Source organism: Mastacembelus armatus, chromosome 6, assembly GCF_900324485.2.
Source record: "Mastacembelus armatus chromosome 6, fMasArm1.2, whole genome shotgun sequence".
Taxonomy (NCBI): domain Eukaryota; kingdom Metazoa; phylum Chordata; class Actinopteri; order Synbranchiformes; family Mastacembelidae; genus Mastacembelus; species Mastacembelus armatus.
In genome coordinates, this window is record NC_046638.1 from 1,687,694 (window position 1) to 1,708,178 (window position 20,485).

The 20,485-nt window shown below is 44.1% G+C and overlaps 3 protein-coding genes across 12 annotated transcripts; all 3 read left to right on the forward strand.

Moving 5' to 3' along the window:
* The first annotated feature begins 1,554 nt into the window (after positions 1-1,554).
* LOC113133081 (ankyrin repeat and SOCS box protein 15-like) lies at positions 1,555-9,229 on the forward strand. 4 transcript variants are annotated; one of them, XM_026311629.1, is made up of 11 exons: positions 1,602-1,619; positions 1,727-1,797; positions 2,301-2,406; positions 2,495-2,547; positions 2,882-3,013; positions 3,704-3,868; positions 4,247-4,492; positions 5,459-5,630; positions 6,430-6,955; positions 7,280-7,433; positions 8,520-9,229. In XM_026311629.1, exons 3-11 carry the CDS (start codon positions 2,303-2,305, stop codon positions 8,693-8,695), a joined length of 1,728 nt encoding a protein of 575 aa, XP_026167414.1. In that variant the 5' UTR covers positions 1,602-1,619; positions 1,727-1,797; positions 2,301-2,302; the 3' UTR covers positions 8,696-9,229. The 4 variants fall into 4 exon arrangements, with proteins under 4 accessions (XP_026167412.1, XP_026167413.1, XP_026167414.1 ...); XM_026311627.1 differs by having other exon boundaries at positions 1,555-1,757; XM_026311628.1 differs by lacking the exon at positions 1,727-1,797 and having other exon boundaries at positions 1,555-1,619.
* Positions 9,230-9,496: 267 nt separating this feature from the next.
* asb15a (ankyrin repeat and SOCS box containing 15a) lies at positions 9,497-15,166 on the forward strand. Of its 7 annotated transcripts, none has more exons than XM_026311609.2 (10): positions 9,497-9,572; positions 10,118-10,306; positions 10,399-10,436; positions 10,518-10,649; positions 11,119-11,277; positions 11,359-11,604; positions 12,220-12,391; positions 12,961-13,495; positions 14,121-14,274; positions 14,361-15,166. In XM_026311609.2, the coding sequence occupies exons 2-10, from the start codon at positions 10,203-10,205 to the stop codon at positions 14,516-14,518; spliced, it is 1,698 nt and encodes a 565-aa protein (XP_026167394.1). In that variant the 5' UTR covers positions 9,497-9,572; positions 10,118-10,202; the 3' UTR covers positions 14,519-15,166. The 7 variants fall into 7 exon arrangements, with proteins under 7 accessions (XP_026167394.1, XP_026167397.1, XP_026167398.1 ...); XM_026311612.2 differs by having other exon boundaries at positions 14,138-14,274; positions 14,392-15,166; XM_026311613.1 differs by having other exon boundaries at positions 14,392-14,520.
* A 1,687-nt stretch (positions 15,167-16,853) lies between these two features.
* Positions 16,854-19,742, forward strand: lmod2a (leiomodin 2 (cardiac) a). Its single transcript, XM_026311117.1, has 3 exons — positions 16,854-17,172; positions 17,874-19,057; positions 19,695-19,742. The coding sequence occupies exons 1-3, from the start codon at positions 16,854-16,856 to the stop codon at positions 19,740-19,742; spliced, it is 1,551 nt and encodes a 516-aa protein (XP_026166902.1).
* Positions 19,743-20,485: the final 743 nt, after the last annotated feature.

Genomic DNA, 20,485 nt, shown 5'->3' on the forward strand with positions numbered 1-20,485 from the left:
GCCTCTGTGTGTTTCTGCTCTTTGGGGCTGGAGATGTGGTGTTCAGTGGGTTAATCAGCAGCCTGCTGATAAGAGCAGTGAGACTGAACCAAATCAGTAAAAAAAATTAGCTAAAACAGGCACAAAAACAAACAAAAAAACAAAACTGCAGAGCTGAGCGGATCTGCAAAATTTAGTGATAATTAATAATCAGCTTTCTGCAACTGTTATGCTAAGAGACTGATTTTAATATTCTCTGTGTTCAATTTATATGCAATTTCCTTAAACATGATTTTCCTTACGTTATATTATCATATTATTACTGAACACATTCAGTATCTCATTGTTTGTTTGCAACCCCATATTACACACTCTTATTTTGGAAAGATTTAATCCAAAGCATCAGAGTGATTATATTAGTTGCTGCCAGAGTCGTCCTGACTGTGTTTATTACAGGACATGGCTCCCTCTACACACATCCTTCCATCCACGCATTATCTACGGCTTATTCATTGGTCATAGTGGCCTGCAGCCAATCCCAGCATGCAGTGGGTGAGTGATGGGGACAAATCAGCAGCCTATAGTGCTGTTAGGTGTCAGTGCTGACCATTATTCTGTTGTGCCACCTGTATGATGTTTTTGTTTATGCTTGCCCTCTCAGGCTCTAGTTGTTTCACCAGTATAAGAGTCAGAAACTATGACATTCAGAGATGGCTTCAAATCAGTCTGTTAACAAGGACTAATCAATGAAATACATATGAAGCTTGGTCTCATTTTTATTTAGATTAATAAGGAACAGTTATATAAGAATGTGTTGCATCACCTTCTTTGTAATTGTTATGTATTTTATTTGTATGTTTGCGTGTGAGTTTTTATTTCTGCACAGACTTGTCCAATTTGTTCTGTAATTTGCACTGTTTTTTGGTTTGTTGTAGTCATCCTGTGGCGGCTATTTGTGGAAATAGTTAATAATGAGTTTAAAAAAGGAGTGATTGGCTATTTCAACAAGGTTTTCCAAGGCTTTTAAAACATCAAAATAAAAAGGTACTTTGCTGAAAAAATAAAGAAGTAATAAAATTGGGGGGAAAACAGACAGAAAGCAAAACAACTTAAATCAAATGGATGGAAGCCATCAAAAGTCAATAAACCACAGTCACAAACAGCAGAAAATAAAAGCAGAACATTAAAATCACAGCAGGAAACAATTACAAAACTCTTTCCTCATAAAAGAAGATTTAAAGTAGGGATTGCAGAGACGGCACAGGCTTCTGCTGTCGCCTGGCTCATTTTTCCTGCAGCTCCCACTTGAAGTCAGCCAACAATTTACGAGACATCCATCATCTCATATTTCTTAGACAAAGCAGTGGAGTTAAAAATAGACCCAATTGATTTTTGCTTTCCACAAAACAATAAGCAGTGAACTTGTAGGTTGCATGAGTCCACAGCCTAAGCCCCGGAGGATTGTGGGATCCTGAATGGGCCAAAGACCTGGCTTAGCTCGCACAATAGCACATATGACCCGGCTATATTTAAGACCAGGTGTCGAACAGGCATTTGACTGCAGTCACACCTAAAGATAAAAACACTGTGCTGTCAGAGGAGTTGGACCCATCAGTGTGAGCTGCAAACAAACCTCACAGGTGAGAGTGCACAAAATAGAGATATTTGATTTTAAAAGGCAGATTTATGGCTGGACACTTTTTGGTGGTGAGATGAAGAGAATCAGGGATTTTTACTGTCTACAAAGGGCATGGACACAACAACAGGAACACCTGAAGGTCTGCAACCTAATGGTTTTGTTGTCATCTTTTTTATAGTGTAAGTTACGATTGTCAGAGATCGATTTCATTTTACTAGGTAATGCTATCTGCAAGTTCAAAATCAAAAAACTATAAAATCTGGTATACTCATTATAGGAAAAATGTCAATTGAAACAAGGTGTCTCTAAGTAAAAATATCCATAGTTCCTTTACAATTGTAGATTTCCTACAGGTTGAACTGTGCGTGTAAACAAATTTCACATATTTTTATGTTGAGTTGACCTGCTGAGCTCTGGCTCTCTAGATAACAGCAAATAATTGTAATAAACGAACCTGTCTGCATGTTCTCTAAGCGTCTAAGTATACAGCTGACTGCACCTGCAGGAAACCTCTTGGAATCATGTTACATTCAAATTTAGATAGAACTAATTTATTGTTAATATAGTCCAAGTCTATAACCACCAATTTGGTCTTTTCAGTTCTGGATGAATGAGTTAATTCTGGAAACACAGTCATTATAAAGCTGTTTATCAGCTGGAATCATGTGTCTCCTCCCTGCAGGGATGAACACTCATGAAGAATCTGGTGAAGAGGAGCTCAGTGACTATATAATCCAGCTTAGTATTCAAGACTCGTGTCAGGATGCTTTTCTGAAATCTGCAGCCAGGTATGGAAACCAAATGCAAACTTCACCTTTCTCCAGAAAACCACATGTATGAACCTCGAGGTGACTGTCCTCTGCTCCTGACTGTTAGTTTAGCAGCGGCGACGGATGAAAACCTGAGAGTCCTGGCTGCCATTGAGCAAGGTAGGCTGGACATCACACTGCAAATAGCTGCACCATTGTTGTCTTTGTGTTTAGTCTGTTACCTCCTGTCTGAAGCTGGCAGCCAAAGTCACACGGTCTGCAGGCTCCAGGTGAGGATTGCCAGGAATCAGCTGGCGTTAGACCCACAGAGAGAGGCAGACGAACAGGGAGAGACATAAGAGAAGTGAAAGGTGGAAAAGGAAATATTTGCACAAAAAGGAAGAATGTACAGAAAACTGTCTAACACTGTCTCAGGTCCAGTGAGGCCTGAATGTTCCTTTCCTCTTGTCTACCCTAAAACCCTCGGGTGTTGTCCTGTTGCCATGGTAACCAGGTGAGGTCTCGGTGCTCAGGGAGATGCTGCGGCACACCTTCGCCTTCAGGGAGTCGGACAGTCGAGGCTGGCTTCCCCTCCACCGAGCCGCATCCCAACCAGTCCTGGAGGTTCTGGAGACTGTCCTGACATGTAGGTACAGTGGCTTAGCATGAGGGCAGATTTTAATTAATTTGTTTAATACTGGAGCAATTTGAAGTACTTTATAAACTCTGGATAACTGCAGCAGTGCTTCATGTTCTACAAGATCTCATTTGTTTGAGGTTTGTAAAGGGGATGTAAACTAAAACGAGCTGTCATGCAGATGTAGTGCAGTAAAAACTCTGGAGTGGGTTAAAAGTATAAAGTGTCATAAAGTGGAAATACTAATACTTGTATGTTACAGTAAATGTAGATTATGCAGCTCTGCTGCTTGGCTCCAAGTGGCACAGCAACATAACCTCATCCTGCCTTTGGCCAGTGCAGGTGACATCAGTAAATAAATAAAGATGACAAGTAAAGATGAAATATCAGGTCACATCAGGTTGAATGCAGGAAAGACGACAGGACCGATGGCGCCGTTGAAATATTGTCTGTCTGCTGTAATGTTAATCACAGAGTACTTCACTGAGAAATGATGCTGCCTTCCTGCTGAAATCAGCTGATGTCAACAGTCCTGTCGGTCTAAAATAACCTGTGATGTCTCCACATTCATTCAGCCTGGAGGTCGGCCAGCGTGATGTGTCCCCGGCTTATCGGCTCACCTGCCCTGGTTAGTTCAGCTGCCAGATATAAACTCCAGGAATGTACACACTGACCTCCTCTGTGTGTTGTTTGTGTTAGTGGCAGCTCAGGGACTCAGCCTGGAGGAGAGGACGGCCGCGGGAGGAGAGACGGCCCTCACCCTGGCTGTCAAAGCCGGACTGGTGCAACACGTAAAGAGCCTGCTGGAGCACGGAGCCTCGCCTCAGAGCACCAACAGCAAGAACGAGTCACCGCTGCTGCTGGGTAATAACTGGAGAGCAGACAGTGACACACAACAATATACAATAGATGAAAAATGCAGGGACTTCTTTGTTATTCATCTTCACCATGGGTGGAGTAAATCTGTGAAGTTATAATGAGATCAATTCAGCTCAGGAATTTCACATTGAAAGTGCAGTTTAAACAGGAACACATGCAACTTCACTGCTTAGCGCCATAAAATTAGCTGGTGAATATCCCCCGTATATTAAATAAAAACATTCAGAGTGCAGCTTTAAAAGAAGAAAATCCTTTTGTTATATGTATGTTGTATGTCAGAAAAATCAGTTCTCAGCGATGTGAAAGGTACATATCACTACCACAACCTTACTGACGGAAACACACTGACCTCTGACCTTACAGCGGTGAGGGCGGGCTCTTTGGAGATGACGTATACACTGGTGTCTCACGGTGCCTGGGTGGAGCAGGTGTGCAGGAAGAAGTGGACGGCCATACATGAGGCGGCCCGGGTCGGCAACGCAGATATCATGATGCTGCTGCTGAGGAACGGAGGCTGCGTAAACCAAAAGGACGTGACGGGAGTGACGCCGCTCGCTGTGGCTGCAGAGCAGGGACACTTCCACATCACTGAGATTCTGCTGCATTGTGGTCAGTGACAGTTGACTCAATGCAAGAGGAAGGAAAAGAAAATATACTGTAGCAAACTATAAAACAATTTACAAGAATTTTTGCACCAAAACATTTGATTAGTTCTGACAATGTGAGCGATTTGTTTATCTAACCTCGCCTCTAATAATACCTTTTATTTGTAGGTGCCTTTCTCAGCACTCAAGGTCACCACACAATTCATTAAAACAAAGAATAATAAAATAGACAGGATAAACAAGAGGACAATATAAAAAATGGACAATGAGGCAAAATGGGTTAAAATGAGATGAGGAGGTGATTGCTATTGCGCAGATGCAAATATGCAGACCAGGTGAGGTTATTAATATGGTTTTGAAAAGAAGGATGACACCCACACTCTTAACCTGAGGGGAGGGGGAAACAGAGGAGTTGTTGATTGTTAAAGAAAAACTGTTAGCTCTGGCTAAAGTTGGTTTTGCACGTACAAGTAGAAGTGCAGTTTTATCACTGTTTAACTTGAGAAAGTTGGAGGAGAACCAGGATTTAAGTTCCATAAGGCAGTCAGTGAGGGAGGAAGGTGGGAGGGTGAAGTTAGGTTTGCTGTAGAGATTGAGCTGGGTGTCATCTGCGTAACAGTGGAAATTAATGTTAAATTTAAGGAAGATATTGCCAATGGGAACGGGGTAGATGATAAAGAGAAGGGCCCCCAGGACAGAGCCCTGGGGCACACCAGTAGTGATGGGGGATGGCTGGGAACTGAAAGACTGAAAATGAAGAAGTGCGGCCTGAGAGACAGGACTTAAAGGAGGAGGTCATTTGTGATTTTTATTAGTGCAGTTTCTGTACTAAGGAAGGGGCAGAAAGCAGGCTGGAATTGTTCATACAGATTATTGTGCGTTTGATGATGCACAATAATCTGAAAGTTGTGAAGTTGATTGGCAACTGTTTTTGTTTGTGAAATTCCCAATTTCTTCCCTCTTTGCTCAGGTAGTCAAGTGAACTCTCAGGCCTGTAATGGGGAGAGTGTCCTGCTGGATGCAGCCGGATCAGGAAACACTGCCTGCATTCAGCTGCTGCTGGACAATGGAGCCAACCCGAACCTGCCCAGCATCACCGGACACCTGCCCATCCACAAGGCAGCGCACGCCGGGCACTATGAGTGAGCTCCTTCTGCCACACTGTGGACTGTAATTACCACTGTGATCTGTGGGGGACACCAGGCACAAAATGGCACAGTGAAATACACCCACCCCAATACACTCCCATGAAGCAGGCAGCAGAAGATGCTTTTTGGTATTAGGCTCACTTTGAAATGCTGCAGCTGGGGAGATACCAGCTAATACACCAGCTAGCTACAGTGTATGAGCTTCTTTGAGTTCATTTACTGTATTTTCCTTTCAGCATTATACACTGTTTTATTTAAGGGTTTATAAAGAGGAGAAATAATCTCCCTCTCCAAATCCAGATTCATGATTTTTGCTTTTTTGTTTGTTCAGTCTGTTTCTTCTACCAACCTGGGTAACTGTGGCTTTTGAACTTATTCAGTCAAAACAAATAATCTTGAGGCAGGCATTAAATATTTTCACTACTCATTTCCAGTTAGGAAGCCTGTTGGCTCAGCCCCCAACAATGTTTGCATGGTTTATTAAAAAGATGCGTTTATGCTCCTGTCTCATGACTTTGTCTCTGTTATGGAGCAGTTTAAAGTCTGGTTCAATAAAACTGAAGAGTGACAGTTTAATAGGTTAGAACAGCATCCTCCATTTTTGGACTCTTCAGCTCTCTGTTCCCCCCAAAGGTCAGAGTTCACCAAAGCTGAATTTTCAGTCACGTATTTTGCCTTTGTGACCAAATTTGCAGATTGTTCCAGTTCCACTGAAGTCAGTTGAATTCACCATGAAGATGGTGGTGACATGAACTTTTTTGGTCTAAACGACCTTTGTTTTTGTTCGATGCAGTGCCCTCAAGATGCTGATACCTCTGACCACAAAGAAGGCCATTAAAGAAGCAGGTCAGAGCCCAGTCCACTCTGCAGCAGAGGGAGGCCAGAGCCGTTGTCTACGGCTCCTGCTGGCCTGTGGTTTCGACGTCAACTACCGCATGAACACCAGAAACTCTGAAAACTACCGGGACATGAGGAGAAGCGCTTTGTACTTCGCCGTCTCCAATGGAGACGTGGAATGCACCAAAATCCTGCTGGCAGCTGGAGCAAAGACAGACCTGGACCCACTGTGCTGTCTCCTGGTGGCGGTCCGGTCCGGGCGCTATGAGATCGTGAAGCTGCTGCTGGAGGCCAAAGCTGACGTGAACTGTTACTTCACCGTGGTGAGCGACACGGTGTTTCCCACGGCGCTGCAGTACTGCCTGAAGGACGAGGTGATGATGAGGCTGCTGCTCAACAATGGCTACAAGGTGGAGAGATGCTTCCTCTGTCACCATGACAACGGCTGTGATGCTAAGGAAGACGTGGATGGCAAAATCCCAGTGAGTTAAAAGAACAGTTTGACATTTTGGCAAACGTGTTACTATATTTATCACCGATATCTCTCTGTTAAAGATCAGTGGCTTAGTTAAGTTAGCACAAATACTGGAAAACAGCATGCACCATCATAAAAGATATTTTCACAAAATAACTGATTATAAAAGATCAGAGACAAACTGTGGGGTCTGCAGAACATCTTTAGTGGGGGCCAGTCAGGTCCAATGAAAATAAGAGGAATTTCAGGGTAGGCAGGTTTACAGAAAGTTAATATACACAAAGATAAAGAAAAAAATGCTAACTTTCTGTATGCAATCCCCCTTTTCTAGTTCTGTGAGTTCATGTGTCTCTGCTGCCTCATGCATCTGGCGGGGAGTGTGATCCGGACTTTGCTGGACTACGTCAACCACGTCCACATCTGCTCGAAGCTCAGACTCATCCTGGAGAAACAGAAAGAGTGGCCTGAAATACGTGAAATCCTCAGTGAGTTTCTAGGTTTCAGCATGATAGGATAAAACCACCTCACACAGGATCCAACACATATTTAAGCATTAATCATTAGAACTGAATTGATTATGAGCCAGGATGTGTCACAATCAAATGTGTTGACAGACACATCGTCTGTAGTATGAGGACTTTTACCTTTGATACTTTAAGTACATTCTGCTGACAATACTTAGACACTTGTACATATGTGGGGTCTGAATGCCGGATGCTTGGTCACAGTAGCTCACAACTTGTAGTGGTAGTATTTTCACATTTCACACTACTAATACTGCAGTAAAGGAAGTAACACAGACAATGTCACTATGTGTCTGTCCTACAATAATAAATAATTTTGGCCACTTGGGGGAAACAAAACCAAACAGCAATAACACATAAGCACCTTTCAGGTTGATATATTGAACTTGTTAGCAAACAGTGTCTTATTTACACATCCAGCAATTAGAGCAGCAGTATCATCCACATGGACCAGTGTCTGAGTCCACCTGCTGAGTCTCAGTCCAGTGTTTGCTCAGTTTGAGCTCTGGGTTTGGTCTCCACCACCTCTGGCTCTGTAGCTGCGTTAGGGTTAGGGTTAGAATGCTCCACTATGCTCACCAGCTGGTCTCTAACTGTGTTTGTTTGCTGTTTGCTGATAAACAATGAGCTGCGACCTGCTCTGAAGTTGCTGCACATGGAGGTTTAGTCCTGTTAGTTTCCTCTAAGCTCATCACTATTACAAAGATTTTAAGAAATATTGTCTCAGTGCTCCCTGGGTGCTATTACCTAAAGGTTTTACGACTTGTTGACTTATTCGCCAACACAATGACCCCAGGAGTTTTTCTCCAGCACCACTCCTAGGACAAACTTTATGTTTAAGATAAAGCACAGACCATCAGTATGTGTCCAAAACCTTACTTACTGTGGCTATAATGAACAGAGCAGGCTGTAGGGGACACTAGCAGCACTGTCAGCCATCTAAATGTTACTTTCCCCTCTCTATCCTTCTGTTTAATCTACTCACTTGCCTATTTTACAACAGTCTAATTCATAAGCTGAAACGATGTCCTGAACCTTGCTCTCCAGGCAGTCCTCGGTCCCTCAGGCACCTCTGCAGACTGAAGATTAGGAGGCGTCTGACCCTGAAGAGACTCAAAAACCCTGAAATCATGAACTCGCATGTTTTCCCTCCGAGACTGAAAAGCTTCATACTGTACCAGGAGCTCGACCTCTACAGTCAGGACCCTGAACGCATCATGTGAACATGTGTGGGACTCCTGCAAAAATCCTGCTTCTCCTGGAAGCATGTAGCTATTTTTAGTGTTTGTAATCTCTGGTTGTGATCAACATTGATGTTATCTTTTTTTTTTTTTATTTACTTTTTATATCACTGCAAGAACTCTGACAGACTGTGAGACAGTCTACAGTGATTGTTTTGCTGAGACTTTTAATAAGGGAAACTATTTATTTCTCAACAAGTTTTCAGGAAAGCCAGAAACACTTCGACAAACTAACACTTTTTGGCACTGTCATGGGATTTGTTGACACAGAAAAATACAGATTAATCATTTATCTTTGGTTTTCTAGTCTCAGAGCCGATCACCTTCTTGATTATTAATTCTGCTTCATCCGATGCCTTAAAATATTTCTGATGCTTGAGAATTCAAGTGCATCATTTAGGACTTTGCAGAGCTGTAATATTACCTGCAGTACTTCAGACTGAAGTGTGAAATTTAAGCCAACAGTAAAGTCACAATTTGACAGTTGTCATAATAATGAACAGCACAGAGTTGAGAGGTCGGAGCTGTAAATTATTATTATTTTGTTAATTAGTTGTCTGACAGTGTTTGGACTCATCTCTTTTGTAGCTAATGAGTGAACAAGTGTTTTGTGTGACGCCAAAATAAATATTGATACAGCAGGCCGACTCATTACTGCTCGTCATTAGCTGTGGAAAACATGCACAGAGACGTTACACCCGTTAGGTGCTGTGGAGAGTTCGTGTTAAATAAACTCAAACAGGTGACACCTATAAATAGCATGGTGGACTCTGTGTGTGTGTTGGGGGGGTCAGCCATGACACAAACACTGTGGTGCTGCTGCTTCGTGCTCTGACTTCAACACTGACACGTTTACCAGGTGAGAATTGCAGAATTTGGGTTTTACTGTGTTTCAGGTGTATTTTCCAGGTTCTCCTACAAAGACTGATGAGAAATCCACGTGTAAACCTGGAGGTTCTAGTGTTATAAGTGCTCAGGGGTCAAAGTGAAAATAGAGCTGATGACACCAAAAATGAAGCGCTCAGGAAGGACAACACAGGTCACTGCCAAACAAAACGAAATTTAGTGTCAGACGACTGCGTCTGTTATCAAAGCTTCATGTCTCAGTTCACTAAATGTCAGTGGTGGAAAGTAACTAAGTACATTTACTTTAGTACAACTTGAGGTACTTTACTTATTTCCACTACTACTACTTGATACTTCCTTATGTTCCAGAGTGAAATATTTCATTTTTACCACATTGCAATGATGTGATCCATGTAGTTACTGTACTCCTGGTTGCAGAGGCAAAGCTGATTAAGAAGAACTTTTATCTCTGGTGAAGAAACAAACTTGTGTCTGACCATTTAAAAACCTGTAAGCAGGAGGAGTTTTAGTTTGAGTGTGAAGAGTATGAAATTTTAGCAGGAACTCATCTTCAGGCTTGTGGAGGAGCTGAAGTCGTGTGCAGGGGAAGCTTTGAGTGACTTTACCTGCGAATGTCCGAAAGATGGACGTAGCTGACAACGTGGATGAAGAAGAACTTCTGGACGGTGATGTTCAGGTGATCATTGAGGAGTCGTGTCAGAGAGGACAGCTGGTGGGACCAGGGAGGTACAACATGAACCCACGTCACCATCGGTATCTCAGTTGGGCTTGTCACCTTCTTCTAAACTTTACCTTCATCTTCTCGTTTGTACGTTTAGGAGTGAAGCTCTGAAGCTTGTGGACTCCATCCATGGAGGTGACTGCGTCTTACACCTGCAAAGAAATAAATACATCAAGGTTTAAACAAAAAGAGTTCACTGACAGAGTCTCTCTGCAGGTGACATCCTGATGCTGCAGGAGCTCTGTGATTTCCCAGCAGCCTTCAGTCAGGTGGATGAGCACGGTTGGTATCCTCTGCACAGGGCGGCGGTCCAACCTCTGGTCCCGGTCCTGGAGATGGTGCTGTACGGTGGGTAAAGGGTCCAAACTTGATTTTACACGATAGTCAGAGGGGAAGAGAGTGATGTGTGACGATGACATCGTCGGCACCACAATGAGATTTACTGTGTTTTTGTTCCTGAATGTTGTTAATAACGTTAGAAGTCGATAAGAAAAATAACATTGTCATAAAAACACCTTAAAAAGCATCGCGATTAATCACCTCTTCACTCCTTATTTTATTCTTTGGATTTTACTTTTATTTGCACCCAGTCGAAGGATAAAGCAAAAACCTGGCGAGTGTGTTAACCCCACAGGTCACACTGCAGCCGAGAGCATTGTAACAGTTAACACGACCTCTGAACTCTTTTCTGTGTATTTTACAGTCTGTTATTGTCTGCATGTGATTGTTCTGTCCAGCTTGTCCGTCAGGCTGTGTCAGTATGTGCTGGTGCAGGAGTGCTGAGGAATCAGGCCTGGGCTTTTCTGGTGTGTTGCAGCATCTTTCAGTCTGACCCTGGAGGAGACGACAGCAGAGGGCGAGACCTTCCTGACTTTAGCAGTGAAAGCTGGTTTGGTGGAGAATGTGAAGATGCTGCTGGACCACGGAGCTTCTCCTCACACACCCAACGGCAGAAATGAGTCTCCTCTGCTTTTAGGTCAGTGAACAGACTTTGGATGTTCTCAGCAGATGTGGAACAACATGTGGAGTTTTGTCTCCTCTCATGTCGTCCCAGCAGCAGTCAGAGCCGGATCTCATCAGATGGTGTCCTGTTTGATAGCCGGAGGAGCTCGGGGGGACCAGGTGTGCCTGAAGAAGTGGACGGCCGTGCACGAGGCCTCCAGGGTTGGCTGTGCCCACATCTTGGAGCTCCTGCTGCAGAACGGAGGCCAGGTGTTAGAGCCAGACCAGCATGGAGTGACTCCACTGGGCATCGCTGCAGAATACAGCCACCCTGACGTCCTGGAGCTCCTCATTAAAAACGGTGAACCACCGCCACACGGTCTCGTTTCTGTCCTCAGGGAGCCTCCTTTCAAATCACTCAGTGTTCAGCACTAATCTGTATTTTTCTGTTAATAGCACCTGTGCATTTTAAAAGGGGTCCCCTGTTGGTTCATATTCAAGATCACATGAATATTGTGTCTATCATCCTGCAATTATGCTTCAACATGAGGACATTTCTGGTGATCAGGTCTTAAATCTGCCATTATCTGGGGATTACAGGCCTGGGGTCCTTAATGGTTTCTAAATGCTGGTCTGAGTCATTTCTCTCAGACTCTAAAGAAAACCTCTGAAGCCTTTCAGCAACTCAGACATTTCTCCATTCATATTTAAATCAATTATTAAACTTACATAATAAAACATCCACTGTGTCTGATTAATCTGGATGCAAACGTCCAGTATCACTGTACAATATTATCCTGTACTAACTAACTCAAGATGTTTACCAGGCAGGACAACAGTTGCATTTAGTCCACAGGTCGTCACAGTGAGTCCTAAGGAGTACTGCTGAAGACAGATTACAAAAAGAAGCTGCACACCCTGATCTTGTTATTTTGTTCATCTGCTCCAAAGTAAATGTTTCTGCTTTTCCGTCAAGGTGCCGACGTAAATGCTCAGGCTCCAAACGGCGACACCGTCCTGTACGACGCTGCAGGTTCAGGGAATCCAGACTGCATCGACCTCCTGCTGCAGCACGGAGCGAATCCCAACATCCCCAACCTGAGCTCCCAGCTGCCCATCCACCGAGCGGCGTACGAAGGACACTACCTGTGAGTGGTCGACGTCACACCACCACCGTGTTAACTCAACGAGGCCTGTTAGGAAATTCATTTTATTCACTCATGGTGTGATACAGAACAACCAGGATCACTGATATCTGTTCTGACAGACACGTCTTACTTACAAAAGCACCTTCTGGACTATATGGAAGGGGGAGAACTACAGGTACCAGAAAGTTTTCTGCACTTTATTGTGTTGTAGATTGAGTTTTAAAAAATAGCCGGATATGGATTTGGACCAAAACTTAGTGTCTGAACCTCCATCTTCAGGTCTCTGCTCCTGGGGGGGTCCAAGTCTGAACAGCCAGTCAGAGACGTGTCCTGAGGCTCCTTTAAAACATGTTTCCAGTAGAAAGAAACGTTAATCGTGTGAATTCTCTGAACTAAAGAGATGAAAATATTGCAGCAAAATAACGTCTGATGGATCAAACCAATCGTTTTGTTATTGATACATTGGGGATTGATTTGCTTGCTCACACAGGTTTCATGTTTAGACCTCCATTGTTTTGCTTTCTGATGATTTGCAGTCCTGGAACAAACTGATTTATTTTCTCCATCAGAGCTTTGAGGGTTTTGATCCCAATCACCACTCGGCGGGCCCTGCGTCTGTCCGGCCACAGTCCGGTCCACTCGGCCGCTGATGGAGGCCACGCTCACTGCCTGGAGCTCCTGCTGCTCAAAGGCTTCGAGGTCAATGCTCTGTTATCCCCTCACATCTCTAAGAACTACGGAGACATGAGGAGGAGCCCGCTGTACTTCGCCGTCTCCAACGGGGACGCGTCATGTACGGAGACACTGCTCAAATTTGGCGCCAAACCCGACCTGGACCCACTGTGCTGTCTCCTGGTGGCGGTCCGGTCCGGGCGCTATGAGATCGTGAAGCTGCTGCTGGAGGCCAAAGCTGACGTGAACTGTTACTTCACAGTGGTGAGCGACACGGTGTTTCCCACGGCGCTGCAGTACTGCCTGAAGGACGAGGTGATGATGAGGCTGCTGCTCAACAACGGCTACGACGCTCAGAAGTGTTTCTGTTGTCACCACGATGGCGACTGGGACGAGTCTGATTACTCTCAGCATCCGGACGAAAAACTTGCTGTGAGCTGTCAAATATCAAACCGTTGTAGCTTAGATAGTTGGAGAAAAGGCAAAACAAACGTCTTATTCTTATGGTCACTGGTTGATGTGGAGTGGATCTTACTGGATAAGCAGGTGTGACTCCACGTGTAATAAAACGTTGGCGCCACAAATGATTGTGTACTTTAAAAAGAAAGTGAAAATGTCAAACTAAGTTTAACTCAAATATTTTGACTCTTTTCTAAACCAAATGCTAAAAGAAAAAAAAAAATCCTCCTCTCATTCTTCTCTTGATGTGGCCTGAATATTTTGGTCTAAGAAATAATAGTAAAATGATGAAAAATGACCTGTCGCAGTAGGTTGTTCATCTTTTCATGCTGCATGAAAGGACAGTACAATTATACACAGTCCAAATACTTATAGTCACCAAAAACATAAGTGATACTTGAAGTATCAAACAGCTCCAGGATAATTCTTTTATATCATAACGAATAACATCCTGATAACCTCGTTATTCATAGATCTTTATAGGAGTCGAATTAAAATGTTAAACTTTCCCTGAACTTTCTGAAACACAAAGTCACAATGAATGAAAACTGTGTGTGACAGTACGACTACCTGTGACATCTGTGTCTGTCTCATCTAGTTTTGTGATTTCATCAGCGTCTCCTGCCTGGTGAACCTGGCGGGCCGAGTCGTGTCGACCCTCCTCGACTACGTCGGGCAGGTTTGTCTCTGCTGGAAACTGACAAAGATCCTGGAGAAACACAAAGAGTGGCCTCACATTCACAGGACCACACGTGAGTTCACGCTCAGCAAAGCAGCTGCAGTCGCACATGTGCACGCCCAGTCACGCTGGTACAAACCGCAGGTCTCTGTGCTCCAGGTAACCCCCGCTCTCTGTCTCACCTGAGCAGAGTGGTGATCAGGAAACACCTGAGCTGCTGCAGCCTGATGTCTGCCCAGCTGCCCAACAGGCTGAAGGACTACCTGCTGTTCAAGGACAACGACCTGTACGCCAAGGTCATCTGCAGGGAGGACTGAGGACAGCAGGACTACTGGTACCACTACTGGTACCAGCATCTAATGAGTCTTAAATGTCAGTTAAACCACTTTTTCCCTTCATATATACGTTATTGAGCTACTCTGGATCTTTCTTCAAATTAAGAGCATCATTCCACTCACTTTAACTTTGCTGTTTGTTTTTTGAGCTTCAGTAAAACTAAACACTTCCTGCACAGATGTTTCACAATAAAAGCTTCCCAGTGTCTTCCAAAAGCTCCTGGTAGACTTTTAATGTGAAAGAGCAGCAGTATTTAACTGACAGGAGCTTAACAGAGATTGTAAAGAAGAAAGTAAAAAGCAACATTTAGTTAATTAGTAAATTAAATCAGTGTTAAACAGAAAAATAAATGTTGCATTGATGGAATAAATGGGTTAGAAATTAACACTATACTGAATTAATTATGATAATCAGTGTTGGTTTTGTACCTAAATCAATTTTAGATGAGACTAAGAGAAAACAGGGAGGAAGAGTAATTAATTTAATTACCTACAAAAAGTCCCGTCTCTGCTTTAGTGTGGAAGTGAAAAATGTCACTTATGGGAAATGAGTTTCTACTGTCACATTTCTAACAGCTGTAAATGTATTTATACCATTGTTTATTAAACATATAATCTGTGAACTGTTAATGTCTGTAACAGATTTGGTGTCAGTCCATGTTTTAGTTACTGAAATATTTAAATATTTTACAATATTTAACTTCGACCCACAGGTGGCGCTAGAGGAAAAGACATTATTAAAATATTTTCAGTAGATTTCACAACAACCCAGTCAAGAGCAGGGGAGATATTTCAGTCTGGAGGTGTGACCTGGCTCCTCTGGCTGCTCGACTAAATTTAACCTCCTGACCTGCAGAGACAACAACAACAACATGGCTCCAGATTCTGGCAGGTCACCCGAGAACCTGATAACACAAAGAGGTCACGTTGTTGTGAACGACCTCCGAACTGTTGACAGCAGCTGGAACTAGCAGGCGTGCTAATGCGCTAAAACAAAGCAGAGAGTGTAGGAGAACAACACAAGGAACACAGAACACACTGCAGGAGCTTCAGGCGTCGTAGCTGCCACGTTGTGGACCTGAGCTCTGAACAGTGTCACTAGACAAAAGTCCTTTTACAGAACAAGGGTCAGCAAATCTTATGAGTCATTGAGGTCAAAAGAACAAAACCTGCTCATACAAGGTGAAATTTCACTCCTCCTGCTTGTTTTATTGGATTTTCTCTGCAGCCTGTTGTTCATGCAAACAGACAGTAACAACAGAGACTGAGATACTTCAGATCCAGTTCGCTGTAAAAAGAGAACATGTTCTTATCAATAGATGCTGACAGCACCAGGAATAATCCACAAACACACATCAAATAGCTCAAGATGATCAGAGGACAGTGGTGCAAGTTACACCTGAAGCGATCGAGTCAGAGAAAGATAACACTCTTCTCAATTTGTGGTGGATCTGTTTTCTAAACCCCCGTTACGCTGCATGTAAAGGTGACCTGGACAGGATATGACAAGACCCAGCTCCTATGATTCCAAAGCAGCCACAAACCTGCTGCATCTCAGATGTGATGGACACAGGATATAGAAAATAGATGATTTGTTTGTTTGATAAAGTTAAGCGATGATGCTAATCAGCAATAATCCAGGTCAAAGGTCAAAATCACAGTTGATTAAATGGGGGGGCTGTTACGGCACTTGGAGCATCACACAGCTTGGGGAACCGTCTCAGAGATGGACGGACCCTGAGCTCCGATTGGTGTCTTGACAACCACACAACAAACTGGTCTGTGCTGAGGCACAAAGACCAGACAACAGCAGGTCCCCACAACAGGGACATAACACAAACACACTGAACATGATGGCACCCTGGGAGAACAAGTGTTTCCTCGACAACACCACAACCACGCTGTTTCTGTCCTGGCGTGTTGTGTAACGCTGCAGAGCTTCATCTCCAGTGTCTCCCCAGGGTTTTGTTCTTTTCATTTACTTTGAGTCACTGACGAGCTTCCAGCACAGGCCACTCAGAGGGCTCACATTCCTGCGGTAAGCCTATCTCACTGACCCCCACCCAACACCCTAAAAAAAGACAGAACTATCAGAGGCATGGCGGACCACCCCTTTCTTCCTGTCAGGGCCCTGTGGGTGCTGGGACCAGCAGATGAACGTGGACTGAGTTGCTCACAGCATCCCTGGTCTCTAGGAATCTGATGGAGAGCAAGTCAGTGAAGTCAGTGAACAAAAGCAGGCTAGACAAAACCACTTAAAGAAGAGTCAAAGTTAGAGATCTAAGAGTTTCTAGTGTCCCGAAACCAGCAGGGAACCATGAGTACCTTTGGGTACTGCAGGGAGCTGAAGAAGTACGAGGAGGTGGACGAAGATGAGCTGCTGGCCATGCTGTCCCCTGAGGAGCTCCAGGAGCTGGAGAGGGAGCTGACTGACCTCGACCCCGACGACAACGTCCCTATTGGCCTGAGACAGAAGGACCAGACCGCCAAAACCCCAACTGGGACCTTCGATAGGGACGCTCTGCTGAGATACTGGGAGGACGAGAACAAGAAGCTGCTGGAGGATGGGAAGGTGGAATCCAATCCCAGACAGGTGATGTCAGGACTCTGCCAGTCCTATAACACAGTACAATCCTGTTTTAGTTGGTGTGGGGGCTAAATCCACAACATCCCTGCTGATGATGTCAAATTCAACATGGTTAGACTTGAAACTTGTTTTGTCATGAGGTAAAACATCTGAACATTTAAGAGCAGGGGCTTTTTTCAAATCTTTGCTTTTTGGTTCCTTCAAGAATTTTTTAAACTATAAAATTTGTGCTTTTTCCAACTTTCATGTTTGTTTGTTTTCAGTATTGATCCTTAAATACCAGGCATGTTGGCCATTTATATAGAAAACAAAAGAACAATCAGTTTATCTAAATGTATAGAAACATGGTGGTTCTGGTTAGTCCTGGTCAGCTGGTGAAACAGTTGTATAATGTCTAACCCCTGATAACATCCTCTTTCCTGCCACTGTATTCTTGTGCAAATTACCATATAAAGTGGTCTGTGTTCACATTCGGCCACACAGAGTCCTCTGTGGTTGTAGATCGCGTGTTCAGACCTGAGCCCACTGGTACAATGAATAATGCAGAAAGTGTCACGTGTGTCCAATTTAATGAAATGAGTCTAAAAATAAAGCCTGTCTGAGAAATGCCAGCTCTAATCACTGTCTGTCTGAGTTGGAGATGCTTCTTCACTGAGAGCCAGAGGCTGGAAAATGTCAGGGTTCAACCTAATTTTCTGTTGTGTAATTATCAGCAGGAGGTTTGGCCGGATAAGAGCAGGGGGCAACGAGTGTCAGAGACCAGCAGCAACACCAGCAAGACTCTGGGCAATGACAGGAAGAAGATTTCAAACAAGGCAAAGAAAGCGCAAGGAGTTTCTGGCAAAAATGATGTGAAGGTAGATGAGAGAGAAAAGAGAGATGAGAGTAAAAAAGAGGCTCTAATCAGGAGCAAGTGTCCTCAGAAGAATGGTCCAACCAAAGGCTCCAGGAGTGAGCTGAAGAGGACTGAAACCCCAGACCAAGACCTTAACGTGACCTCCGACAGACTGAGTGGGAACCCAATAGTCATTGACAAAGCTCTGGAGCAGATTCTGCGTGACGATCCTACCATGAATGAAGTCAACCTCAATAACATTGAAGACATCTCCCAGGAGACCTTGCTTCGCTTTGCCCAGGCCTTGTGCACCAACACTCACGTGCACGTCTTCAGTCTAGCGAACACTCACGCTGATGACCGGGTCGCCTTCGCCATCTCTAAGATGCTCCGTGAGAACTGTTCCATCAGAAACCTAAACATCGAGTCCAACTTTGTGTCTGGTCAAGGGATCCTGGCTCTGCTGGCAGCGCTGAAGCACAACAAGACGCTGGTGGAGCTTCGCTTCCACAACCAGAGGCACATCTGTGGGGGCAAGGTGGAGATGGAGATGGTCCAGTTGCTGAGGGAGAACACCACTCTGCTCAAGCTTGGCTACCAGTTTGACCTCCCCGGCCCGAGGATGACGGTGACCAGCATCCTGACCCGCAACCAGGACCAAGAGCGACAGAGGAGGCTTCAACAGAGGAAGGAACAGAGTCCTCCAGAGGGGTCAGCACAAGCTCCCAGTTCATCTGCAGAAAACAGGCCACCCAAAAAACCAGCACAATCTTCTAAGACTGTTGAAAATCAGAAGAGAAATCCTGCTCCTCCATCTCTAGACCTGCCGATGAGGAAGATCGCCGAAACGGTCAAACAGCACGAAGGTTCGAACTGCACGAAAGCTCAGTCGAACCAGAGGAAAGCGAAGTCAAAGAAGCTGAAGAACGGCACCACTGAAAAGGAGAGCGCTGATATTCTCAAAGACCTAAAGAACGCCCTGAAGCCGTCACTGCAGAAGAGACGAGATGAACCGTCCCACCTGCCGCTCCCACAGAGGTCGAGCCGCGACGCCCTTATGGCGGCGATTCGAGGGAGCAGCATCAGGTCTTTAAAAAAGGTGAGACTTCTTCTGAGTCTGTCACTAACTGAGACACGTTAGGGGTTGGAAGACAAGTCCAGGTCAGTGTGAGCACTAACCTGTGTTTCTCAACAAATTCCCCAACTCTGGCAGGTTATAAATAGTTTGATAGGACTGATTAAGGAGTGCTGCTGGGAAGACAGCAGATGAGCAGCTGACATTGGGCTTTGGTTAAACTAATTTAATTATATATGTCCATCCATCCATCCATCCATCATCTATACCCCCTTAGTCCTAACCAGGGTCACAGGGATCTGCTGGAGCCTATCCCACCTGTTTGGGTGGAAGGCAGTGGTACGGTGAAGAATAAATAGGGAAAAGGAACAAATATAATAATTTTTTATTTAACATTATCAATCTCTGAGTCTCCAGAGAATCAATCTAAGTCAATGCAACGTCCTTACACTTATATACAAATATCACACCAATGATAAATTAAATAATCCAATTAAATCTGAAAGTTGGATGAAATTAATATGAGTGAATCTGACTCATCACATGCTCCAGAACAATAGTCCATTTAAATCTTAGTGGGAAAACTACTTTTGTTTTGAAATGCGATTAATTTTGTAAACTCTGCTATAATGATTCATGTGTGTGACGTTTGTTGTTTCAGGTGGATCTGTCACACACATCAACTCACCGACAGACGGACCGCACCTGAACCGTTCACACTTTCCACTGAAACATTTGGTTTTATTTCACGTTTACTGTCACTTTTTAACAGCATTTTATTTAAACCGTCACAGTTACTGTTGTTGTGTTTTGTTTTGTAGAGAAATAAAACTTTATGTTCTCACTCAGGAATAAACTGATGCGTGAGTTCAGATGTTGGTTTTGATTCAGGGTCTGAAATACCACCTGTCCATCAGGGACAGGACTGGGACAGGACTGGGACAGGACTGGGACAGGACAGGGACAGGACTGGGACAGGACTGGGACAGGACTGGGACAGGACTGGGACAGGACTGTGCCTGTTTAAGGCTGTATGCAGGAAAAGATCAACATCATTTTTTAGATGTTTTTCCACATTTGCAAAGTGGGAAACTATTTTCTGTCGTCTGTCCAGATCTATCAAGCACCTGCAGGGCTCAGCATCAGCTCTGGACCTAACTCAGCCTGTGTTTGTTTACTGGCGAGCAAATATGGAAATCAGACATGGCCCGAGCTGCTGTTTTTGATTTCATAAATCGTTTAGGATGTTAGGATTAAAGTTTCTTTATTCATCTGCATTAATGTGCAAATTCATGACAAAAACTCTAAGTTCACAGGTTTTGTTGTTGACATCTTTGTGCACTTGTCTCTGCAGTGTAACTGTAACAGGGGTGTGACACCTCATACGAGGTAGGTAACAGATGCGTTAATGCACAGTGGTTATTTCTGCCACTCTGTGATAAGAGTTGATCA